The 27828-nt window shown below is 45.4% G+C and overlaps 1 protein-coding gene across 1 annotated transcript in view; it reads left to right on the forward strand.

Annotated features, from left to right (window-relative positions):
• The window catches only part of thada (THADA armadillo repeat containing), a gene marked incomplete at its 5' end in the record, with an annotated part of 108951 nt that overhangs the window by 49345 nt on the left and 31778 nt on the right, over positions 1-27828 (forward strand). The window contains 3 exon segments of the mRNA XM_080507551.1: positions 3275-3443; positions 17768-17871; positions 20823-20905. Of these exon segments, the coding sequence (XP_080363677.1) occupies positions 3275-3443; positions 17768-17871; positions 20823-20905 (356 nt within the window).

Below are 27828 nucleotides of genomic sequence, written 5' to 3' on the forward strand. Positions count from 1 at the left end.
TGCAGTGCTGTGGGTCCGCTCAGTATTTGGACTTATTGTCAGACATTTCACTATCTTACTCAGTAAGGCGAAAACAAAGCGGCGATGAACACATTCATTCCTCTTCATCTGAAGGCCCAGATATACTCCGAACTGACACAAAACACAAACAGCAGCGTGGACAGGATTGTGTTTACATTACGTTGGCTGTCCGCCTGAGCGGACCAGCAGATTTGTGCAGCCGCTGCCCTTCATTCCAGGGATTTCTAACTTCCACATGCACTGTGGTCGTATGATGACTGCAAATTAAACAACTCGCAAAAAAAAAAAAAAAAAAAGAAATAGATTTGGCGCTCAAGCAACAGAGCTGCAGTGTTCAGCCAGCGATATCTCGCCACCACGTCGGCTCCCAAACTCTCCCGCAGTGCGCTTTTTGCATGACGGACTCCGATAATCTGCCTTGTTGGAACCGACGCGCTCCGGCCTCTGTGGAGGAAACACTTCTCGATTAAATGAAGCCCAGATGAGAGGCGTCCACGCCAGTCAGCAAGTCTGCCAACTGACCCCACAGGGGACGCCCCCTGTTTCTAAAATTACACCCTTCCAAACTGTCATTTCCTTTCGCAAAAGACTTTCAATGGGACAAATTAGCACAGATAGTTAACATATGGGCCCCAAACGAGGGGACTGGGAGAGGTGGGGGAGGGAGGGGGGTGTGTGTGGGGGGGGGGTGTATGGGTGAGCACCGTGCAGGACTTTGCAATCGTCAGGCGTGTGACATTTGTGCACATAAATCCACACGTACAAGCATGTAGAGATCAGGAATGCAAACTGTTGTCTGTGCGCGACACTGAAGCTCTGGGTGTCTGTCTGACCATAGGTGTGCGGGAAAGACGGAGGCATTTGCGACAACAGGTGGAGCAGCATTTGCAGACAGTTGATGTGTGGCTCCACACAACCCTCTCATTCAGTTCCCGGCGGCTCTTCGTGTTCGTACTCAGGCCGTTGCTCTCACAGCTACACGCTTATGCCTTTTAGATGTACGTATCTCACCCTTCACTCCAGCCCGGCTTCTGTTTCACCCCCTCATACCGCGAAATGACGGGTGGATGTTGAGCGGTTCTCTGGAACCTTTGCTCTAGTTTTGCCTGCAGACGCCAATACAACAGCAGGCCCTAAGAACAGCTCGCGTCTTTTGTCCTCTTTTGACTTTTGCTCCTCGTGTATATAAATGCACTTTCTTGGCCAGACTTGTACGTGCCTGTATATACATCACCGATGTGTCCTCAGCATACAGGTCATGTGGACACTCCATATTTTAACCTAAAATGACACCGCGTGGATGTATGTCGAAGTGGCGTCTTGCCTCCTACCCACCCGGAAACATGTCGGTCACGGATACATGACCCACATTATCCTTAAGATTTCTCTTTTCTTGGCATGCTTTGCTCAGCTCGCTCAAAAGTCCCAATTTAGTTTGGTGTTTCTCAGAGAAAGCGGTCCAGTGAGGACAGTCGGAGCAGCTGACCTCGAAGCACCTCGGCGGCCACGCTGCTGGGAGCAGGACTACTTCTGGTGGAGGGTGGCAACCCCCCAGGGAGGTCTCGTGTATTTTGGACTGGACAGAAAGGAGGGTGTCCTCACAACACATTTGTCTGACTGACCTCTAGTGTGAGTTTTGGGCCCCGAGCGTTTCCTGGACACCAACAGGATGAATTGGGTTTAAAGTCTCAAATCGGTTCTAAATATCTTTTTATGGCCGGAGACCCAAACTAGTGTTGGCAAAAGCAACACATTATCATTTATTGGCAATGTTGCCATTGATCCATTTCCTATGCTCACTATGTCCAGAGTTTACTTACAGTTTTGGAGTGCAGAAGGATGTTTGTCAATTAACTAAGACCCTGTTTTCCACGTTAAAGCACTCTCAAACTGAAATGCAATAAACTTCTCATCGCTGTCACTGTCAGCATCACGGACATCTCCGCTCTGGTCTCAGTGCCGTGTTGTCTGCACTACAAAATGAATGTTTTTTTTTTAAGTTTTCACAATTTACTTAGTGGTTAGGCCGGATTGGAGCCTGTTTTGGCTCATGGGCTTTATGTTTGACACCCCGGGTACAACACACATCATTTATCTTACTACATATATATATATATATATATATATATATATATATATATATATACACACTAAAATAATAGCAGTGGTGTCGGCTGGTCAAACCAAAAATGAACGTGTCTTTGACAATTAAAGAAGGCCTTTTGACATTTTCACTGAAAATGACCAGAAAACATTTCTCGATTACGTTCAACCATTAAAGCTCTTGCTTTGTATTTAGTAGGCAGACCGCCGCGTGGAACCGATCATCATAAACAAAGGAGATTGTCTTAATAGATGCAACAAAACTGATGTTCTGTGAAATTATAGCTTCAGAAAACAAAACTTCAGCTATCAATTTATAAGCAAAACACCCTGCCGAGCTGGAATCGTTCCTTCAGCAGCAGTGGGAGTTTCCTCTGCCCCCCCGCCCCCCCCCCCCCCCCAAACCGCCTCGCCACCTCCTCCCTTTATCTCATTCACGTCTTGGTCGTGTCCTTCTCTCATGTCTGCTCTGGCTGTGTTATGACACTGGAGAACGAAAGACTATCAGTGTGTAAACAAGGTTAATTTTAGCGTTTCACTCCGGGTGACTCGCCACATTTTCTGTATCGCCATCGAACATTGTAAGAAGACCGTGGGACAAAGTCATCTACGTGTGGGACAACACATAACGGAGTAGATTCTTGTGTTGGTTAAGTAATGAGTTTTTGTGTTTTTTTCCCAAAAAAAAGAGCTTGCAGATATATCTGTCAACTCTTGGCCTGCAAGCTGTTTATGTTCATTTGCTGCTGAGGGAAGAGGCAGACTGGAACAAAGAGAGCGGGGAGAAAAGAAAAAAAAACAAAAAACAAAAGCTGGAGACAATACAGAAAAATAACCACAAACTGTCCAAATCAAATAAGTCATGCGTCATCATCCCAAAGTGGTGGATTTATTCACACAGTGTCCTCAGTGAACATAATAATGACCATTAATAGTCATAACATGCGCTGCAATTACATAATTTAATGTTGCAGCTGGGAAATAAATTAAACTCTGTAGTTGGAATAACAAACCGTGACCTGTGATAATGGGAGAGCGCACAGCTTCCTCCATTAACGCACACATATAATGTTGCATAATTCTCGGGCTGAAAGGTTCTCATAACATCACGTGCTCCACACTCACCCTTCCGTCACCGCTGTTTCTCCAGATGCGGCCGTTCTGCGGTGTATCGGACCAGGGAGATGGCCGCCCGGGCCCTCGTCCCCTTCGTCCTGCTCACCCAGGTCCCAGGCACCGTCCACTCGTTGCTGCAGGAGCTGCCGCCACAGCCGGGAACCAAGGTCCAGCAGAACCACATCCACGGAACGCTGCTGCAGGTCTGATGACACACACGTTCATAAAGCTCATACAGCACGTGCAACATTGTCAACGACTCAATTTAATGTCGTCCCAGTGTCCTGTGTGTGGGACAGAACTGGCTGCGGCCTGCTTCCCCTCCAATCACCCAGAGACGCACTTTAAAGTCTTTATTTTGTTGTTGTAGAGTCTCTATTGGGCATTAACTGTGTTGTTTGTGAGTCTGAAGCTGAGGTTACACCTGTTAGTGGGAGGAAACAGCAGGGGGGTCAGACTTGTCGTTACACAAACTTAGAAACATGACCTTTTCAAAATCAAATAATTAAATGAGAAAATGACTGTAATCTCAACACAAAGCGAGATTTAATGATATCGCCTGCTATAAAATACGGTGAAATCCCCCCCCCCCCCCCCAAGAACTTCTTTCAAGATTCATGATCGAAAATAACAAAACAGTTGAGATAAATGACTTTCAGGCAGAAGCGATTAGCTGTGATGAAGGAAAAGCAAACATTGAATCCTCATCAGAGCAACGGTGGATTTCAAGCCAAGTGTTACTGACGGTCTGACATTGATGGTCTCAACTCCAGTAAACAGGAGTTTAGTCAAATAGCAACTATGAGGTTATTCCCCGGAAACGTCTGCTTCAGATGTTAAAGCTTTTCCTGCGTTGAGTTAGCATCGACAGCTTTTCATGTAACACGTCTACTAAAACTGGAGTTGATGTAACGGCATTATTCATTTCACAATCACTTATGACTTGTACAACAACATATTATTGACAGCAGTTAATTAGTTAATTAGTTCATTAAAATGAAGCCTAAATGCATTTGGTTGTGGTTGTCTGAACTGAAATAAATGCACGTAATTGGACATTTGGACGGATCCTTACTGTCTGAAATTATATTTAACTTAGACCCCGTTTACATGACATTTCAAATGAAAAAAAAAAATTAGTGTTTTTGTTCACTTTTGTGTTTACACAGCAACGTTTTGAGAATGGAGTAATTTTCAAGTTGGGCCACTAGAGGGCGCTGCTGTTTGCTTTTGTAGTGAAAAGCACAAACGTTTAACGATCGATCCAGACCAGTACCGGTCAGGAAACATATAGTTCTCCAATAATCAGTTTGTATAATAACCTCTGCTGGAGGAAACTGCAAATGCACGTCTTGGAAGAAAACAAAAGTAATAAACAAAACACAGGGGTGCACCGTGAGTCTCAATGAAAATAGTGCTGACGTTTGTGAAAACAGGCGTTTGGCTCCCGGTCCGGTGGTCAGCAGGGGGCAGTGGCAGCGAGCAGGGCATGAATTAGTTGACAGTTTATTGAGGGTGTTTGTTATTCCTCAGGAGGAATGTGGGTTGGTATGCGGCAGCCGTACGCACTCAACTACACACACACAAGAGATACAAGCAAATATGCCTCGGTAAGAAACGGCAGATTAAAAACGGCAACAAGATGAGAAGTGCAAGGCAAGGACTTCCTGCAATAAATCGCAGAATAAACACCTGAGCAGCGATACTGGTGTTTACAGTGTGTTTGAAAAGACCTCTGGCAAGTAAACATGGCCTCAAGCGTGCTGTGAGTTTGTGAATGGACGTGAATAAACATGTCATTTGTTTGCAAGATAACTCCACAATGCAGCCTTTAATAAGTTGGACTTGCCAAGTGTACACAGTGTATTCGGTATTTGTTTGTATTTGGCATGCGTCCTTATTTTAAAGCCAAACTCCTGACATTGGGATTTTGATTGTCTTTTTTTTTTTATTTATTTTTTTTTACTTTGTAAAGTAAAACATGAGAAAGCAGCGACTGAGGTAGTTGCCGGTCAGATTTAAAGTCACGTTCACGGTTGGGGGCGATGAGGAGACGGCTATACGAGCACACAGTCACAGGCCGGGTTTCCACACGGAGCCTGTCCAGACAAGGCGGTTATCGCAGGGTAAATACCAATGTTTAGTTCTGTCATCACACTCTGACAAACACAACCAAACAGTCTGCCGGTAATATCAACACATGCAGCGGAACAGGGAGAAGGGGAGTTTCCCCTGCCCTTTTTATTGAAGGCCACCGATGAGGGTCGGCGGGGAGGGGGGGGCAGGCGGAGAGTCGGGGGGGCGAGGGGGGTCAAAACAAAGGCGAAAACCTCCTCCGTGCTCCTCGGAGCGAGATGGAGCACTTGTGGTCTGATAGTGGTCTGAGCTGCAGGGAGGTCCGATGTGGGCAGGAGGCCTGGACGGAGGAGGAGGAGGAGGAGGAGGAGGAGGAGGAGGAGGAGGAGGAGGAGAGGTGGGCCTCCTAAAGGCTTCGGGGAGATTTCACGAGGAGACGGCGTTTCCATTCCCTGCCACGCTCCACGTGTGCCGAGGTTCGCCCGGCATCTCCTGACCTTCACTTTCATTTCCAGCCGTTTCTTCACTTTCACTTTCCCCTGTTTGACTTTTCTTCTCTACTTCCTCACGTTCAAGAAGATGACACGTCTCTTTTTATTTACATATTAACAGTATCGAGGGCAGATTTTGAAGCAGTGTGGTGAGAAGTCCAGTAAAATAATGTGATTCATTTGGAGGCTCAGCCAGAGCCACAGGTTGTACGTTTTCTCAGAGGAAAGTGGATTTAATGTAAACCCTCCGCTGCAGGAATGCAGAACCACAGTGAAAATGGTGCAGCTCCTGATGACAGTGACCTGATAAAACCCACCTCACTCTGGCCGTTTACAGGACAACGATTCAAGTGGAAATGCATCGATTTTGCGTTTTCGTTTCACAAAAGTTTGGCTTTTATGATTTTGAAAATGACGTCCGTTTCCATGGTAATGGCAGAAATGCTGAAAATGTATGTCGTTGTCATGCCGGGCCACGGTACTGTTGGTTGTTTTTGTAAAGAAACTCCATATATTCATAGAACAATACGCTCTAAACATCAGCAACGGGAATACACAGACATTTGTATGGACAGAAGAGGAAGTCGTACTGTTATTACTGCATTATTACTGTATTATTACTGTCAGCTATAGGACTGGCATTCATGACACTCTTGACGCCGCCGTTGTTGTTATTGTCAGTCAGCGGAAGAACTATTCACTGCAGCCGTGGTGGGCATGCAGTGTTTTCAAAAAGTTTCGTGAGATTGGGTCAAAGCGTTTCAATAAAGGAGCCGTTTTCAAAACGCTGGGTTTTTAGTGGCTCTGAGGACCGTTGCCGTGTAAACGGACACCAAAATGTAATGAAAGATTCGCATTTTCACTTGAAAATGTTGAAGGTTTCATTAATTCAACATCTGATTCCTGAAGCGCCGACCTGCAGCAAAGTGCTCGGTACTCCGACGACATTAAAACAGTTTTTCAAGAATTTGGTCCAGGGCTCCAAATGGCTCTTAATACAAACAATATCTTGATGATAAACCTTGATTGTTGATGAACTTGTTTGGAATCCTGCATCACATCTGCCAATAAAGCAGGCGACTTCATACTTTCCTTCGTCGCTCTGAGAACTCGATTACAGCGGTGGCGAACAGCGGTATTTAAAGAAGCAGTGCCTCTCGTCGGTGCGAGCATCAAGTGTGATCAAGTGTTTAGCTCAAGAACCCAACACATGAAGGCCTTGTGACCACTTCAGGGGTGAAACCCGCAGCTCACTGGTTCCCAGGTCCACTTCCGTACCAATAATCAGCCACAACGTTCAAAACACTCGCATGCTTTTGTTGGATGAAAACGATTAAGGTTTGGTTTTTAACAATAGATCTTATGAGTTTAATGTTGCCGTCAGTAGATAGTCTCAGATACTCTTGTACTTGTATTGACAGCTTTTGTTGCCGAAGCAGAACTTCCATCAGCTGTGATATCTGTCCTCAAGAGGTTAGCAATCGATAATGAAAGTTTTTTTTTTTTAATGCAAATTTCAATGATAATCCAGACTATAAATGAAACTGTTTCACATCTTCCAGGTAAAGCGTCAGGACAAATCTTGACATAGAGTTTTGGCGACTCGGATATTAATCCCAGTCGCATCAGAAAACTAGTGTTAAACCTCAGCAGGGGTTCTGGATGCCTTGACTTGCTGCAAACAATAAGCATCCTGTTCAGTTAACGCTAAGTCAAGTTTGTTCTTTCACAGTTTTCTGAAAAGCGAATGGTGGTCCAGTGAGCTGACGCTCTCCTAATACCTATATCTGTCAGATCCAGTCTAGAGATAGCAGCTGTGCAGGTAGGCGGCTGCGAGCGCTGGCTGGATGATAGACGCCGATATGCCAGAAGCATTTGGCCGTGGGGAGGGGGGGTGTGGTGGGGGGGTGTCCTTGCAGAAGTGCATGCAGGTGAAGTGCTCTAAACTTAGGGAGACAAAGATAGAAGTCTCTTCCCCCGATGATTGGAGAGCGTCGCTCACACAGTCACCGATGGTGGCTGAGATTCAACCGTGCAGCGTGTGTGTGTGTGTGTGTGTGTGTGTGTGTGTGTGTGTGTGTGTGTGTGTGTGTGTGTGTGTGTGTGTGTGTGTGTGTGTGTGTGTGTGTGTGTGTGTGTGTGTGTGTGTGTGTGTGTGTGTGTGTGAGGAAGGTCCTGCGCTCGGCGAGGAGGCAAGATGTTTAGACTTGAGCTGGAGAGAAAAGGAACGAGTGTTTGGATTACGGCGTGCACCCCGCCGTGCCCGTGTGTGTGCGCTCCTGTACGCCGGCATTGTGTTTACACTGGGCTGATGAGGACATTGTGTTGAGCCTGGGGATCTGTCCTAATGTATGTTAATACACTTCACTGCGTGGGTTTTTTTGGGTAACAGGTAGCAGATGTTTGTGCTCGAGGGAGAAATGACTTCCTTTGTTATTGTGAAAGAAACAACAGTGAGCCGGCCCGGTGTGGGGCTGGGAACCGTCACGGCTCCCGAGACCCGCTTGTGCTGACTCACAGTTAAAGACACATGAAGCATGTCTCCATCCAGGGAGCTTTTGTTTTCTTCCAGTTGTTCCCCACAGATGAGTCGGGCGATGACGAACCGTGATACTATGAGCTTATATTTGTTGTATTTTATTTTGCCGTCAGATCAGTGATTCCACACACTGTTCTCCCGCCACAGTGTGAGCTACTGTAGTGAATTAATGGACGTACTGGAGGTTCGGACGGGTTTGATTCCCAAACTTTGCGATGCTCCTGGAATATGTTTGTGAATCGTGTTAAATTGGCCGTTGGCCTGTTTCTGACGTCCTTTTGAGAGTTGAAATTTACTTTCCAAATCTTGTTTTCCAAGATTTTGTATTGCCAGTATCATTGTGGGCTGATCTATAAAGGAGTATCCCAGTAGATACTGCATATATAAAATCATTGAAAAGTCATTTCAGTGATTCAATTAAAAAAAGGGGGGACTTGATTTTCTGAGTGGAATGAATCTATTGATCAAGTTTCCCCTTATTTAATTGAAGCATTGAAATAAATGGATTTTTCAATGTTGTTCTAATTCAAAATGCAACAGTAAACCCATCTTTGTTGTTGTTTACTCTTTATTTGGATTGTCGTATGTGAAAATCACAGTCGATCAGCAGTTTGTGAAATAGCCGTTTGGGACCAGCATACCATACCATACCATACCATACCATACCATACCATACCATAGCATAGCATACATACCGTAGCATAGCATAGCATAACATAACATAGCATACCATACGATAGCATAACATAGCATACCATACCATACCATACCATACCATACCATACCATAGAGACTTTAAAAGCAGTGTCTTTGTAGCAGATTGTAGTTCGTGAGTATCTTTGAAGGAGTTCTTGGCACCGTTTGAAATCCGTCGTACATTTTCTGAGTTGTTGTGGAGCTCACATGCATTGTGCACCCTTCAGTTCGGTACAAAGCATTGTTGTGGAAATAATGCTGCAGGATTTCCGTCACAACAGCTGTCGCCTTGTTCTATTCACGTAGCGGTTCAATGACTGAAATGCCACTGTGAGCATGAAGCCCATTGAGCCGGAGTGGACGCAAACCGGTGGACCGCTCCACAAGTGTGAACCCTGCTTTAGTGATTCCCTTCTCTTGTTATACCCCAGCTCTCTCAACAACACGTGTTGTGACTCTGGAAGGCGTTCAGCAGCATCAGTGAGCACTAATTTCTTAAGGTTCTTAATCTAATTTTCACTGTGAAAATATGTGGCCCCGGGTATCTTCATGTCTTTATATCTGTTTTATGCTGGACCCCCTGCAGACTGAGAAACATGAGCGATCTTTATTCTATTACATGCTGCAGTGTTATGTAATGAAGTTTATGTGGAGATCTGGAATGTCAAGTTTCACTCGATTAGAGGCGACGACTGCTACAACGTGCACCAATAAGCCTAAAGTTCAAATTGAACTATTCAGCGATTCAGTTGTCTTTGTGACATTATTGCTCATATGAAAATAGAAAATGTGGAAAGGCAGGATGTGGAGTTTTTTAAATTTTTAGTTTAAAAGACATTTGGATGAGCTGATTATTGTGCCATTTCCCGTTTTATCTCTATTGGTTGGAAAATAGCAGCAGTCACTCTAATATGGGAGTTGATGGGCAAGTCCTGGTCAGAAATAAGTCCAAGGTTCCTGGCAGTAGAGCTCAAAGTAACACCGTGTCTCTAAGACGAGCTTCTATTGTGAGAAGTTGATTAGTGTCATCCGGTTTCATAGACAGGCACGGTTGTGTATCATCTGCATAACAATGGAAGTTAATGGAGTGTTTCCTGATAGTTTCCCCTGCAGGAAGCATTGTGTGAAAAGTATAGGTCCGAAGACGGAACCCTGTGGAACTCCATGATTAACTTTAGTCTGAGCTGAAGAGTCATTGACATGAAGGAAGTGGAACCTGTCCTACAGATATGATCGAAACCAGTTTAATGCTGTTTCTATTCATCAACTTGTTTGAAACGCTTTTGAAACCATGCCCACCGTGGCTTTGTGTGTGTTTGTGGTTTCATGGCAAAAACAAACGGCAGCGCCCACTAGTGGCTCTTCATGCAAACTGCGTCATTTTCAGCGCTTCTGCCATTTCTGTGGGAACGGCCATCGTTGTGAAACGGACTGAGCTTTACAGTACAATTACAGAAGAAGACCAGGTTTTCTGGCTGTTGTCAGAATTAGACCCTCACGATCACCTGGCTGACTTGAAGTCGACTCTCTGAATGGACACTTCACACTTCTCTCTGTGTAAAATGCACATTTTCTTAAAAAAAAAAAAAAAAAAATCTAATCTGGGGTGCGTCCAACTCGAAGCTCTGTTGATCCAATGTGAACGGAGCCTAACAAGCCCGTGGGCCAGACCGGCACTAACCCGAGCCGACACCGGACTCCGCTCTTGACACGCGCCAGCAGCAGCCCTGGCCCGCGGTGCCGGGTACGAGCCAGACGTATTAAAGCTGCGGCCTGCGGTGGTTTGAGGAGGGCTCGCTTGACGGATGTAATCCTTTGTGTATTTCCACAACAGAGGGGGAAATGAGAAAGAGACGGAGCAGGCCCTGGGACTGGGAGGACCTCCTGCTCCCTGGCAGCACTGGCGTTGGCCTCGCCTGGCTCACTAGATTCTCCTCTGCTGTTGTGCAGGCTGCCTTTGGCCAGCGGTCTGAAAAACCCTCCGAGTCCAGTGAAGGAAGGTGTCGGCCCTCAAAACAGAAGCAGCTTCTTTTTATGTATTTTTTAATTGTTCCCCAGGATGAATCCGTTTCAGATGACAATCACTATTATTAGGGATAACGAGGGATCTTTTTCTCCCTGGTCAAGACTCCCTGGATTTCCACCTGAGCAAAAACATTTTAACATTGTTCTTGAAACAGAACGGCTGCTTCTGATGTATTTACTTCACTGAGTGAGGCAGCCGGAGGCATTGGTATAGACGAGCGTACTGTTGAAATATTCCCTTTAAAATGTGAACTTGTTCAGGTTTTCTAACAAAGAAGTTGATGGAAAGATGATGTAAATCTGCACTTTTATTAAATTAATGCTGCATTGTATCAAAAATGTAATGAACCCAAGTTGTGCGTTTTTGCAGCTTCGATTAATAAACTTAATCAACTTTATCGATTGACATGATGATGATGATGATGATGATGGTGAATAGAGATAAGGCACCTGTCCGGTTCATTACACGACTTGGAGATCTTTTTCATGATCACTAACCTGCTTATTTCATTACTACTGTCAGAGTAAAACCCTCTTTGTGTCGAGCGAAAATGCATTTTGTTTCCTTAAAAGTTGCACCTTTTATACAGCAACATTTTGAAAATAATGTCTGTAACACTGTAAATGATGTAGTTTCCTTGTAGGACCACTAGTGGGTGCCGTTGTTTATTTTTTGTGACTAAAGCTGCATGTGAGCAGAGAACAACAGGCTATAAAGTTTAAGAACGTCCAGGACACGTATCGAAATGGAGCCTTGCTCCACGGTTTGAGGTGCGGAGGAGGAAAGTGACTTGACCTTGGCCTTTTTCGGGGCCGTTTGCGAGGCACTGCAGCTCGGATTTTACTGCCCGGGGGAGACACAAGCAGGAGTGATGACAAGGGGCAGCTGAATGTCAAACCCCTCCCGTCTCCATGTGCTGCCTGCACTGAAAATATACCGTCTCCTGCCGACATGATGGTAGCAACAAAAAGCTCCCCGGGGAGGAGCTGCGATGCACCGTCGTTAACTTTCCGACAAAGATGTAGTTATGCAGCTTGTGCACAGACGCAGAGACGCACACACACACACACACACGCACCACAAAATTGCGAGTCGGTCACGCCCCGCTCACATGTGCATGTGTGAAAAAGTATGACATGGTGTCTGGAGTGCATACGCTCGCGTTGTTTGTGCAGCGGCGGGCCTATATGGAGCGGGAGAATGTTTATTTCCCTTTATATTTAGCCCGTCTTTATTGGGATCTCTTTTTGCCTAATTGGCCGCGTCCGCCTTCCCCTCTATCTGCTTTTATGTGAACTTCAATTTATATGCTCCTTTGTGCTTCGGGTTTTACTGGACACAGCCCTGGATCGCTGTGCAATTATTTGCTCTTGCACTTGCTGTGTATGTGTGTGTGTGTGTGTTTTGTGTGTGTGTGTGTGTGTGTGTGTCTGCTCGCCCGTGTGGTCAGTCTGTGGTTGCGGCAGTGGGAGGGACGGCAGCGCAGGCTGATAACAGAGTCTGAAGGGACCTCACATCCACCACCACTATTTTTACCAGGCCCAAAAGTAGAGTAACGCTACTTTAAAAAAAAAAAAAAAAAAAGAAACAACAAAAAAAACACACACAAATATACGAGCGTTGTACTAGAAAACAAGGCACACAAATAGGGTTTGGTATTTGTGTATATTAAGCACAGTGGTGGAGGATTGTGTTAGCGACAAGGCTTAAAGGCTACGTTATGTATTTTCATAGTTCTGGGACAAATTGAATGTCTCACGTGAGAATTGTCCCATATAGTGAAGACAACTGGTGGAATTATCATCCAGCTGTAAAACCTCAAACTGCTCAAAGTGTTGGTCCTATGTCCCTCAGCGTAAATGTTTAGATTGCGTTTTAAAGTATATGCTGAATTATTGTGGTATATATATATTTTTTTACCACATATATGTGGTATATATGTATATGCACTCCTGGAACATTTTTTTTTTTTTTTCATAGTTAAGTTGGACTATCACTCCCTGGACGCATCAAACAGTTGGAACAGGTGAAGGGGGAGTGTACTTTAAAAAAAAGAAAAAAGTTTGAAATCTCTGTCACAGCATATTTTATTCTTCTGCTCGACACAATAATGTCTTATGTGCAACAGATGCTCAACATTAGTTCCTATGTGACAATGGTATTTTCAAAAATAAATGCTGTAAAATCCTGAGAAAATCTATATTACAATGACCTTGATAACATTTATGCCAGTGAAAAAGACAAATTAAGATAAAGTTGCATATTGAAGTTTGAACATTATCATATTTTTCGAACACTTATGGTAAAGCTCAGTTTTCAGGAAAGCATTTACAGAATAAGCAGCAGGTATGAAGACGACGCCGGTTGAATTCTAATTAAAAACAGTCCAGGCCACAATATCAGACTCAACATGTTCATATTTTAAATTATATCACATAATGGCAATTCAATCTTCTGTTTATCAAATCTGTTGGTTTTTGTATTTCCTCACATTTTATATCCAGTTTGTTGTTTTTTTTTAGTTTTTTTTTTTAGTTTTAGAAAACAGTTGTTATGACTCGCCAGCTTCGCGGATGTGGTTTGACACCAGCATCATCGACATTTTGGCTCATGTTGGTGTAGCAGCAGATGGGCCCATGAACAAAACCTTTTATGTGAAATTGTGCATTTGAAGATGTAAACATGTAATTAGTTTGACTCCTTTGCTTCATTCAGTGTGAATGTCCTTAACTGGTTCCTTTTAAAATGCTTGTTTTTAACATTTAAGTATCCAAAGGTTTTTTTTTGTAGCATTTTAGTGCATCACAAATAACATGATGCAACCAGGCTTTTACAGGCCTTAAGCACAAACATTATGAAACGTGTTTCTGAATAAATCAACAACTTTTATTGTTTCCCTTTTTAAAAAGTGAAACAATAAATCAATACAAAAAGTGTCATTAGACTTTAAAGAATTCAAAGTTTTTTTTTCCTCTGCATGTGATTATAATGACTTTAAAAGAAAAAGAAAAAGTCCTGTTTGCGGGCAGTTATAGGAGAAGGCATTAGGATTTGGACCATCAACACTGAGCGGCTGTCTGATCGTCTCTCATTCATTTGAGCCTGTTCCAATCCCAGCGTCTCCTCCCACATGGGGTGTAGTTCTGTCCTCACTCCTTGGGAGGAGGGACGAGGAGGAAGTTTTCTTTTTCTTCCTTTTTTCTATAAATATTTGGTTTCTTTCTCAGCGCCGGGCTGGATTGAGCCGGTTCGGCCCACCAGACAGGGACTTCCCAAACCCGGGCGAGCGAGCAGAAGAGAGTGAGAGTGAAAGATCTGGGGGAAAAGCGGCAGGGCGAGTGATGTTACACAACCGACTGCAGTGCCACTGATGCTCCTCGTGACCCGGTCGCGTGATTGACCCTCACGTCTTAGTCGTTTCTGCCATCGGTGTCATGTTTGCACATGCAACACGGAGGTTTTGGGAAGGATGCAGGTCACTCTGGCCCGGTGTTGAGGAAAACGTGGCGGAGAATAGAATTGACTACGTGTTAGCAAACACGGGCTGCAGTAAGAGATTGTTGTCGGTCGCACGCGGGTCAAGCAGGTGAGCCGTGACCCGGGGGAACTGAAACCCGAGACACGTTTTTCTTGGGTTGCTCCCTCGACACGAGTTTCTAACGACATGAATAAGAAGCTTAGGGCGTCACAACCAGCTCCTGGAGAGCGGGGATGTCATGGGGGGGGGGGGAATGTTTCTACCCGGGCCTCGGTTCCGACGCCGTATCCCCGAAGCCGGCGGCGCGAGCCAGGCGCTGGGTGTTGGCTGGGCGTGGAGACGGCAGGAGAGGAGACGGGGCAGGCCAGAGCCCGGCGGGCCGGGCCCGGTGCTACGTGGTCGGGCCTGGTTTTTCCCCCACGTTGCCTTCGCCGAGCGGCGTAATGAATGGCTTCCTACTGGTCTGTGGCCGTGGCCCCAGCTTAAAGAGTATACTTACCCAGGCCCAGAATACACACCCCGGGCCAGCCAGCCCGTGTCCTGGCCTCTGGACACTCCCAACCACCAGTCCACCTGCTCCACACTGACTCAGCCTGTCACCGTCACACCAGCAGTTCAAACAGGAGAATTCGCTCCTCACTTGGAAACAAGTTTGTTTTCCAGCAGCAGGTGTTTTTTTTTTTCTCCCCCCGTTCAGAGATAAGGTGTCGAGGAGGACTGTCCTCCCCGGCATTTTGGGCGCTGCCGGCCCTCAGGACACTCTGGCCTGAAGGAGGATCCTCTGGATGAAACCAAGGCAGCAACAGGGAGGAAGCTAGCTTCCTTTTTTTTTTTTTTTTTTTTTAAATCAAAGGGCTCATTAAGGTTTAGGGCCGAGCAGTTGGTGAGATTACTGCGCTGGTTGGGATACTCTCAGTCCCATCTGTGTGAGGCAGCGTGCAAAACAACTCCCAGAGATCACACTTTGCCATGTTTATACACCCCAGCTCTGTTTACGCCCGGCCATGTGTCCGTCTTCTTTACCTGCTCTGACCGAGCCTGAAGTCCAGGGGCCACATCGCAGCCCGACCTCACTTCCAGTTGGCTGCAAACCGTTAAAATAGTGCCGTGAAGTGAAAAGCAGAGTCGTGGTCCCGATTAGTCCAGATTTCATTGTTTTTTTTTTTTTTCTTTTTTCTCCTAGCGTGTCCTTCACACCTCATGACCTCACTGCATTATGTAATTTCATACGGAGACGACTGTGAAGGAGCGCTTTCATCCTTATCACTCCTTGTGCTTCACTCCTTCACCCAAACTTGTTACTTGTTCCAGTCGTCCTGCCAACAGTCTGCCTCGGGGTGTGAAAGAAGTCTCACGAGTCAAGTCAGCTTTGTTGTCTTTTAGCCTGTCATTGTGTTATTGAAGGAACTTGAGAAAACTACCCCCACTTGCACCTTAAGGTAATAATAATAAATAAATAAATAAATACCTTACTTTACAATAGAATAATTTATTAGATATTTGTAAATCTTTTGCCTTTTTGGTCTTCGTAGGACAGTAAGGTATTCACTATATATTCTCTTATCGACTTTGGTTCAGGTGTTCCTTGGTCTGGATTGAACTTTTGGATCTAAAACAACACGACGTGCTGTAATGTACAGTATGTAAAGACCTACACATGATGGGTGTGTACTTTGCGTGCCGATCTTGTTTAATGTCGAAGGCAGCTGGAGCCTCTAGCAGTGTGTCGATGCGGCGGCGGGGCACATTCTCAGCAGGGCAGCAGTTTGGCTCCGGAGGAAACAGACAAACGTAGCGGCGGTCAGGTGGACACCTTGACCCCATTGTCACAACAATGAGGCTGGTGTGAAATTACAAGCACGCCATCTTGTCTGTTGGCAGGTTCAGCATTATTAAAAAAAAAAGAAAAAAAAAAGAGGCTTGGAATTTCAAATGTGGTCACGTCATCCTTGGGTGAATATTACAATGTTTACGCCAACCATTGAGTCAAGTCTGCAGAAACACGAGCTTCTTTTCCAGGTTTTTATCAATCTACAGTATTCTAGATTGTACATATTCCAGATTATCATTAAAATAAAGACAATTACTCTCTTCATAGTTCCTCTCAAATGTTCTAAGCGCTACTAATGCGTTCATATACAATAAAGTGACGTGTGGTAATATTTTGTCATTGTACTGTTATTTTAGATTAATTATTTTCATTTAATTCTTGACAAACTAAGTTGAAAATATTATTTTCACAATATATTTTCTGTAGTTTTGTTCTTTCTTCGAGTTGGATGTTTATTTTAATGTTAAATAAAATGGTATACATGTAATGGGCCTCCATTGTCATGAATGCAACATTTCTTTGACTTTGTTCTGACTGATAGATTTAAATTTTCATTGTTTTTAGCTTTAAATGGTCCAAGATCCCCGAAGTCACCACATTTCAATGTTTTCATCTGAAAGAGGAGTTAATGAATGTTGGAATCTTTATATTGTGTCCACTGATTATTCCCATGACTCTTCAACCGGGCATAATTTCACATTGTCAAAACAATTCATGTGAAATAATGTAAGAAGAAAATTAGACAATATCAAATAGTACAACAAAAACTGTGTGTGTGTGTGTAATACACTATATATGTAATACTACTTACTATATCTTTAAAATGACATGTTAGCTAAACTGCATCAAATGCTCTTTTTCCCCCCTATTGAGGCTGGTGTCAAATTACATCCTCACTAAAGATTCTATTGAGGTGGATTTGTGCTCACTTGAAACTAAAAACGACCCCTTGAGACAAACGGATTGAAATGTGCAATAAAGTGTTAAGAAGCTTTGCAAAAACTCAGATTTGGTTTTATATGATCCAACAAACGTCACGATGAGTTTTTAGATACAGATTTTTGTAAACACTGCTTCTCTTGCATTGCATGAAAAGTACAACGAAAAGTCAGCTGCACTGATTAAAGAACAACATGAGGCTGATGTCAAATTACACCCCCCTTTTTCACACTTTTGAAAGAACCTTCCAGAAATGCTTGAGAGGAGGATGTGGGGTTTAGTGGCGTGGTTGTAAAAATACAGGAATCCCAATGTGGTCGTCTTTATTTATTTATTTTCCTCCGGTTTTTTTTGCAGTGCGGAGCCCACAACACTTTCTCTTTTGATCCTGGCGGACGACGGTCCCCGCTGATGCAAATGTTCAAGCGCATGCACGCCTGTGTGTTTGCAGGTGCTGTTTCTGCTGCGCTCCTACCAGGCCGACTCGCACAGACCCCTGCCAGCAGGAAGTGGCGTTGGCGAGGCCCTCGGTCAGCGCATGTGGCTGGCTTCTCGGTAACTCTAGACACACACACACACACACACACACACACACACACACACACACACACACACACACACATGCGCGCACAGATAAGCATCCATCCCGGCTTTTCAAGCTCCCCCGCCAGAAGAATGGCTCCTTGTCTGGCTGAACATCCCCTCCCTCGGCCGCGTCCGCTTCATGTCCTGCCCGGGCTTCCATTTCAAAGAGACCGCCCGCTGACCCATCCGCAGACACCCCTCCTTCTCTTTTCCTTGCCCTCCTCTCACCAAAGACCCAGGCCTCAGGTTGGGACACAGTTCATCCCCCCCCTCCTCCCTCCTCCCTCCTCCCCTTGACTGGCCGAGGTCACCCCCCGGTCTGATCCCCCCCTCCCACCCCTCCGCCCACCGCCGCCGCCGCCGTGGTCCAGCCTGCAGCAAATAACACAGGGCGGCTCGGTTAGCGGCGAGCTCCGCTTGGTTACACTGATGAGCCTTTATTAAGATGACGAGGTGAATTCTTGCTCGGCGGAGCGCGGCCCACTCGTTTGATCACGCAGCGCCGCGGATCTCAGGACTTCACAGGTCAGAGGCTCTGTGTTTTCAGGATAAGACCAACCCCCCCCCCCCCCCAAACTCGTCCACAACGCCACTAATTTGACGCTGCCGCGCTCCACAAAAGCTTTATTGGTCATTATCAGGGATTTGGCACCTCGGGGTTTTGTTCCTCCGGCTTGTCGACGGCGTCGGGAGCCGTGACGACGGCCGCAGATTCTCCTGGAGCGCAGTTTGGCTCGCTGAGGCGTTCTGCTGGAACCATTCACCTCAGACTCCACGTTCATTACCCAGAACTCAGTCCTGCTCTCGCCCAACCAGACCCCCGGATACACACTCCATCGTGTGTGTGTGTGTGTGTGTGTGTGTGTGTGTGTGTGTGTGTGTGTGTGTGTTAATAATATCCGAGTGATGAAAACATGACGTCAAGCTCACACACTGTCTCCGTTGTTCTCACACACACACACACACACACACACACACACACACACACACACACACACACACACACACACACACACACACACACACACACACACACACACACACACACACACACACACACACACACACACACACACACACACACACACACACACACACACACACACACACACACAAACTTCACCATGACCACACACACTCAAGCAGATAAAGTCAAGTTAGTAATATAAATCACTTCACTGGTTCTGTGTGTGTGTGTCTGTGTGCGTGTGTGCGCGTGTGCGTGTGCGTGTGTGTGTGTGTGTGTGTGTATATCAAAGTGTGTGAACAGTCATTTGAATCGGTCAGATTTGGGATCACACAGCTGCGGGCATTTCATATGACGCTGGCACATTTGTGGCTCAGAAGATTCACCACAAGTACAAAAGCACAGGACGCCGTCTCCTCCAGCTTCTGACCCTGAAGTAACAGTAACCGTTTTGTTTTTTGGGGTCGTCAAACTGGAACAGATGGGACGTCTCGCACATTTTGGACATTGTGTTATATGTGGTTTAATTCAGAAAGCGGTCATGCACATACTGTGTCGTATCTGAACAAAAAAAAACCCAAACTAAACCCTTAAAACATCTTGCATACATAATCGACAGTGGGAAGAAAATAAAGTATGATGGAGATCATGATCATCGTGATTAGATGCTAATACAAGAATCCCTTTATTTTCTAGCAGGTTTTTCAAAAATGGTACTGGAACCACAAACTTATGTGTGTATTGAGTATAAATGAGCATTTCAGACTTTTAACAAGAACTCGTATCAGCAGGAAGCTAAAGGTTATTATTCGTACTTGTACTTGAGACTGGAACTCGTGTCAAGCGACGCTCTCTCTGTTATCGCGATTGAGCTGAACTAAAACGTCAGTGTTTTCTGAACACCCTCTCCAAAGCGTGATATGTTGGTGTGTTGACATTTGCTAACGCGCCCCACTGTTGACCTGACACTTGACCTTTGAACTTTCTCTTCTTCTATAACCGATCTGTCGCCGTAGCCGTCGCCTCGTCCCGCTGGCCTTTCTCATTGAACAGATATAATAATCTATCCAGCCCACTCCTCTCTGGTCCAGTAGATTCCTAAAGCAGGTCAACGTCATCTCCCGTCACACACCACTTCAACTGATAGTTATTGCTTTCAGCTGGGCGTACCTAAATAACCACTAACCCCAGTGTATACGCAAACTCCCAGCTCATCGTTTTCTTTGCAATTATTTTTGGTTCTTTGTGTATTTTCACGTGTTTGGCTTATTTGACCGTTGAGCCGTCGATTCTGGGGACTTTGAGGTGCATCTGGCTTGTAGCTTATCTCCTGCCGTCACGGTATTCCGTTTATTTACCTTCGCGGTTTATTAGTGCAACGACCTCAGATGATGTCGGAGTCCGAAATGAGAACGTAAGCTGTAGACGCACTGCTGATTGAATGTAAACACACTTGGAATGGCCTGCATCACGGTTTGGGGACGGCCGTCACAAGAGAAACAAGCAGGAGAAAGACGACCTTTATTTAATGTAATTTCATTCCGCTTTTGTTTAGGAGATCCCGTGTAACATCCCCCCCCCCATTCATAAAAGCAGTTTATAGTGCCATCGGCCCCCGGGACCACCCCCAGATCCCCCTCACCCACACAACCAATGGGTTCATTGAGCGCCGGGTGTCCGTCGGCATTATTCAGTAGTTGTGCGGCGAGACATGAGCCTGTCTCTGCAGAAAGAAAATCTGTGTCTGTGATCTCAATGGGAACCAGATGATCACCGACTGCGGGCTGCGCTCTTATCTCTTTAAAGCAATAAGCACGTCAGAAACATCATAACAGCCTGCTTAATAAAAGAGATCCTTCTCAGACTCTGTGCTTTCTCCGCCTGCGTCGGGACGTTTCCGCGGCTTCTCCCAGGTCACGCCCACATTGAGCGAGTTGTGTTTCTGTCCTTTCAGGCAGAACGGCTGCGTGGTGACAAGAGGAGCCTTTCTCGACGTGTTGCTGTGTTTGTGCAGGCCGAAGATCAGCCTTCTGGACGGTGAGCGCTTGCCTCCCATCAAACCCAAGCGAAAAGTGAACACACGACACACACGCATTATCACGGGAACCAGATGTTGGCTTTAGCAACGGCACAACGTCCTTAGTTGGAATATTCACAAACAGCAGACGTATTTTTAACGTACCGTAATTTCCCGGACTATAAGCCTCTACTTTTTTTTCGCACGGCTTAAACAGTGATGTAGCTAATTTATGGATTTTTATGGATTAATGAGATTCATGCCACTGATACAAGGGTGATGTGTTCAGGTGCATCACGTAACTCTGCCCTTTTTTTTTTTTTTTTTTTTTTTTGGTGCGGCTTATATTCAGGTGCACTCATCTGGAAATTGCGGATTAAAGAGCTATTTAAAACAAAATAGATTAAACTAAATAGTTCACCGTCGTTGTTCTTATTTCCTCCGTGGGATTTCCATTAGACAACAGTTAAAATAATACTGGCCAGTTCTCCTCACATGATACTAACACTTTGTTTCAACTTCTCTCATCTTGTTGTAATCACAACAATATCATTAATTAATGGTGGGAGTGGTAATATTGGTGCGTTGAAAATGATGTAGTTAGCATATTGAGCCACTAGTGGGTGCTGTTGTTTGTTTTTTTCAATGAAACCACACACACATGCGCGCAGAGAACAATACGCTCTATACATTAGTAATGAGAGTACACGGGACATTTGTATCGACAGACGACCAAGATAGATGGTTGTTACGGGGACTGTCAAAATAAAAGTACCAAGTCCCAGGAGAATCTAGGCTGGGTGTCGTGACTCTCTGGACGAAACATTGTTCTTGTTGTCTATTGACTCCAGCTGTGATGCTCATGCAGGAGCAGCATTTCTAAAAAGTTGTATCCCCCCCCCCCCTTTTCCACAAAGACCAAGTCAGAGCATTTTCGAAAAGTTGCATGACACTGAGACTGGGGTCAAATTACAAGCACTAAATAATTCTGTCTGTTTTTTTTGATGATGCTGTGAAACACAAAAGCAAACAGATTGTTTGAAACTCTGGAGCTGTAACGCATCACAATATGGATTCTTCACACGTTATGGTGTGAATATTATCTCTTCACAGGTGTCCTCTAAGTATATTTGAGCTGTGGTAAGGAGTTTGTGTATTTAGGCCTCAGAAGTGTGCGTGTGTCTCCCCCCCCCCCCCCCCCCAATCTCCTTATGTCCTTTGTTTCCCATCTTGTCTTGGTCTGGAGGGCCCGCTGCTCCTGGCGGACAGTTGCCAGCAGCTCAGTCCAACTTGACTTTGAATCCCGCATCCCAACAAACAACCGCGCTGAGCGTTTGCCGGAGAGGCTGTGCACCGCTGCGCTCCCCCTTTTAGACCGACTGTTGACAGCAGTCGTCCTCGAGTATCGCGGAGTTCAGAGAAGGGCCCCCCCCTCCACCCACCCCCCCAACCCCCCGCTGTGCGTGTGCGGTCCTGTGCACATGTGCTGGAACCTGCTGGGTCTCGGCGGTGGAGGAATGTGAAACCGAAGGCGAGCGATCTCTGACAGATGGTGGGATTGTGCCTATGGCCCACTTTGTGAAGGAGTGCTGCGCGGGGAGGGAAGGAGGAGGAGGAGGAGGCGGCGGCGAGGGAGGCAGGCGGGCGCTCGTGTTTTTGCCCGGGCCATGTGCTGAACACATGTTGGTCCTGACAGTGGAAATACCGAGGATTTCTCCAAACAAGCCTGTAGATTGAGGAACAGGCCCGGCCCGACTTGGCTCGGCTCCTTACATAACTAAATAAGCAGCCCTCTGGCTTCCACACCTCTAATGCTGCTATTATTATCATAAGTCTGTCTTTGGCTGCATCCATCACCCCCCCCCTCCCCCTCTCTCTCTCTCCCTGGTGAAGTCAGACCCCTGTGTCCATCTGTCTTTTTTCCTCCCTCCTTACTTCTAATCCCTCGCTCTTTTCCTCTCATGTAATTGCGCCACTCAGACGAATCAGGAGTTAAAAAGCCACAGGTTGTCGAGGCGCATATGAAAGCGGCGGGCAGCCGAACGCTCCTGGCACCCGGTGAAAGGAGGGGAACAATCCTCTTTCTCAATATTACTTCTGTTTTCCCTCTCCCCCCTTTTAACTGGCACCCCGCGTTAAGTAGGAACTTTTCATTTACAGGCCAATTCCTCCTGCTCTCTGAACACAGGTCTTTGTGTGTGTGTGTGTGTGTGTGTGTGTGTGTGTGTGTGTGTGTGTGTGTGTGTGTGTGTGTGTGTGTGTGTGTGTGTGTGTGTGTGTGTGTGTGTGTGTGTGTGTGTGTGTGTGTGTGTGTGTGTGTGTGTGTGTGTGTGTGCACACTCACACACATTGCTCTACCCCCTGGCCCCTTTGATCCATTTGGTCCCATTAAAAAAAAAAAAAAAAAAAGACCCCTGCATCCATTGCTTCATCTTTACCTCTGCCAGTCTTCTGTTTCTTTGCTTTCTAGTCATGCCAGTAAAAAAAAAAAAAAAGCTGAAAGGTTCTGGTTTGAGAGAAAAAGGGGGAACTGGGGGTAAAAAAATAGAACAGAGAGTGGGGGACTACTTGCATTGAACCTCACTAACACACTTTAATGTGTTTCCACCGGTGTGTGAGCAGCAGGTCGTGTTTAAAGATGATGCTAAAACACTCAAGTGTTTCTATAGAAACTGCCATAAGTCAGATTTACCTTACCGCAGGAAGATTCAGCTTGATCTATATAGCAGCACATACAACAGAGTCGCTTCTGCCAAAGTAGGGGCAAAGTAGGGATGTAAGGTCAATCAATAGTTCCACTACTTCTTGGTGAAGATGAATGATGGTTAGGATTACAAACTAGCCTCTGACTGTTACAGTGAGAACATTAAAGCAAACGTTCACCTCCAGTGACGACTGGAACAACATTTACATCCTGCCTTACAACTCAATTATAATGTATGTGGATCCTTTGCATGATGTCCTGTTCAAGAACTTTCATCCTGCAAATGGTGATAAAAATGGCAAATTATTACAAACGTGTTGAAGAAAGGTTCCTTACACCCTTGATCATGACTGGTTCTGATTCTGAGAGTACTGTTTATGCTGGGTCTGGTCCAAAAGGCCGACCTTCACGAGAACTTTCACTTTTTAATTCAGAGAACCCAAACTGTTCATTTGGGTTATTTTAGTGTAGACGGTGACTCATTCTGTTATTAAATGCCGACAACTTTCACGATATGAGCCTGAAACTAAACTCTTCCTGTTCCAGCTACACAGTCTTTTTTTAATGTCGTCTTACTTGAATTGTTTTTAATAATAATCTAAATGTCGCCCACTGGGAAATCATTCGAATTAATCTCAAATCCTCAATTTTTGATTTGAGTTGATGAAGTAAAAATAAAAGCACAAGACAAGATTATATTGCAGGAAAAATTGCAACGTCATAGTTTTACAAAGTTTCGACAAAGATAACCGCTGAATATAACGCGTCGAGCTTCTCCAGACCCGGTAGCACATCTATTTGAAGCGTTGGAGCGGTGGAACGCCTAAACCATAAACCATGCAAGTCACAGCGGAGCAGGGCTGACCGACACCGGTCGGACAAAAGAGGCGACACAATAACCAGTTCTTGTGCAAAAATGTACTTCTCCGGTGGAGATTGAAGAGGCCTCATAAAGCTTTGGCCACGAGTGTGGCTTGTCGAGTCGTATTTTTAAGCAGTTCATGTGCTGGTTGTGTTCAGTGGAAGAGCACTCTGGGCTCAAAACACCCACAAGAATCTGGGTGAACTCGAAAAGGAATTTCTTACTACCGGGGAGACAGACTTTCACACAGACTCGCTCCATTTTTCTGAATCAGACAGCCGAACCCTGCAAATGTAATCTTTTATCCCGGGTGCATAATCTGGGGATGAGTGATGTGAATGTCGAGTATTCAAACGCATTCCTGAACTTTTTTTTTATTTGGTTTTAGTGCACACACAAAACAAAACAAAACAAAACAAATGTCTTGCCATAAATACGCTTCCAGCTACTTTAGTACATGGATTGATGTTCCTGTGTGACAGCTTGGTTTGCCATGCACGGCCATATTTGGATGTTTGACCATTAAACTCAGAAGTGAATGGCAATATGCAGTGACTGGTGAGTAGCTTTGTATTATTTACTTCTACTCCACCGAAGAAGCTGCAGTCCTCGACCATTTGTTGTTAGTTTACAGGTTTATTTAAACGGAGTCATGATTTTAGATTGAAAATCTTGCATGTGTCTCCTTGAAAAGTCCGACTTTCAATGCTTCAGGAGATGTTCAAATCCAATTTTTTGATTTAATGGGCAATTGCAGGGGTCTCATCCCTGCACTGACATCTTGGGAAGCTTCATTTACCACCCGAGGGTCCGAAGTCAGGCAGATCTTCTTCTTTTTTTTTTAGTACACTCTCATCAGAATCCAAAGAGATCGAGGACCAGTGAAGTCACAGCTCCAGGAATGGATAATTGTCAAAAATGCACAGAAGAAAAAGAGCCAAATTAGCTCGGCTAAAAAAAAAAAAAGGAATTAAATGTAAATATTATAATATTTCACATTTACAGTGAACAGAGCCAGTCTCATGTTGTCTCGTGTTTATTTACCGAAGCTGTTCCCACTCTGGCTGCGTGTCGACGTCAATAGTTGTTACTCAGGCCATGATCCAAATACGAGCGCCGATTCTTATAAAACAGGCTCAAGTAAACATTTCTATCGGATTAGATGATGCCTGTTCATGATGCAGTCTCCTTACGTCTCAAGAGGACATCGGGTGGCTGTTGGACCGTTGTTGACATGTCTGTTATGTAACCTCAGGATCCACACTGCATTTTAAAATGAATCGTGTTAAATGGCTCAACGGGAAGACGCTTCACTGACGATGTATCAAAGACAAATTGATCTTTCATGCTGCCGAGTGAAGCTCGATGTCGGATCATTTCACAAGGACCTGCCTCGCACACGGTGCAAAGCATTATGGGATTGATCCACTTATATCGCATATCAACCCACACGTCAACCTGATCACCTCAGTCAAGGTTCATGTAAACAAGACAGTCCAAATTACCACCAAAATAACCGATGCGTTTGAACTTAAAAGTTTTTCCATTATTGTGGCAGAGAGTGCAAGTTTTGAAAAATTCAATTTGTTTTTGCAAAGCGTTTCACTGTTAGTGCACAAAATGACTCCAGTCTCAACATAAAACCAATTTTAATGAAACCCTCTGAACCTCACTGAATTCTGAAAATTCAGTGAAATGGCCAATTAATCCTCTATTTGCAGCGTTTTGCGTGCATTTTTTGGTTTGTTTTACAAACGCCGCTGGAGAGCGTGACTTTGAGGCTAATGCTCGTTTGCTAGTCACAATGTCGCCCATTGTCTCATCTTTTTGTTTTACATCAATTTATGTTGGGACTCAATCTCAATCTATTCGAATTTTCAGTTTCAATGTGTTCAATAAAAATGAGTACGATATCTCATCTTGGATCTCAGTGTTGTGTATGTCTAAGTTCTGAAACTGTGGTTTGTTTACAGTGTTTTTCCAGTTTGCTTGGTCCCTTCCTGGGCCAGGTTGGGTCCCGGGGCCTTATGTTGTAAACCTCGACAGAATCGGAGACGACTGGCTGGCGTCATGTCGAGTCAGGGTTCATGTCGGAGATGAGTTCCTCCCGCTTCTTTTGACGAGCCCTTAGTAGACATTGATTCACTTGGGAGACAAACAAGCCGCTTTCAGCGTGAAGCTTAACTGCTGGACGCCGCCGCCATTATCGGGCCGGCGTTTACGTGTCGCACGTTTTTGGGATCAGCGTATGTATACTTGGATAGAGAGTCCGATTTGAGGCTAATTGGAGGGACGGACCCGGTGTAAAGTGTGAGCTCTGTCAGCATGAGAAGGTCGGCTCGCTCACTTGTCAGACGCACACACACACACACACACACACACACACACACACACACACACACACACACACACACACACACACACACACACACACACACACACACACACACACACACACACACACACACACACACACACACACGAAGCGTCTGGGGTTTGTTTTTCACAGTTTGGGTAATGACGGTGGGAGTTGATGTGAAATCCAGCTGTGTGCTTGCGTGTGAGAGCACGTGCGAGCGTTCCGCCAGAACTCTCGCTCGCCACAGCAAAAGCGTCTGTACTGGCAGCCCTCGGCGGGTTTTAGCAACGGCGTTAGCGGACGAGCGGCACGCTGTCTGTCCGTCTCCGCGGTGCGGCTCGTAACGTCCAGCGCGTCGCGGGCGGATCGCTCCGTCGCTCCCATTCCTCCACTTTGGCGTCTTTGATCATTTAACCGTGGAAACATGGCGGCGGCGGCGTTCGGTGGGATGTATCTCCACATTCCCCGGGGCCTTCCTGCCCTCCAACCCAAACTGTCGCCATTGTCTAAAGTTTACTTGAACCAGATGTTGTGGTTACTTTTAGTTTAAATATTTGACCTTTGCTGTAAAACAGGCCATCACACATGCAGCACTCGCCGTGTTCCTCTCTTTTTTTCACACACACACACACACACACATGCATGTGCAAATTTGTCGTTTTTTTTTTTCTTATTCGGAGGCCGCCAAAAGCTTCGCACTGTGCCGCTGCCGCTCGCAGTCCGTGCTGTTTTCCTTTTGGGCGTCTACGCTGGAATGCTAATACCGCCAGGTGAAGGCTGGGCTGCTTTCAGGTTTCAGGTTCCATTTAGTCAAACATGACAGACACACAGGGGAAATCAGCAGAACCTTGATGCGTGTTTGGACTTCGCTGCGGCACGTATTCTTCTTTTCGTGGTCGGATTTTCTGGACGGCACCGACGCTGGTTGGATGTTTGTACTGAGGAGATGTGAGATGGAGGCGCTAACCTAAATAATAATCACCAGCTTCCTCATTAATCTCTTTTTGTGGAGCTAAAA

The sequence above is a fragment of the Blennius ocellaris genome, assembly GCF_963422515.1.
Source record: "Blennius ocellaris genome assembly, chromosome: 13".
Taxonomy (NCBI): Eukaryota; Metazoa; Chordata; class Actinopteri; order Blenniiformes; family Blenniidae; genus Blennius; species Blennius ocellaris.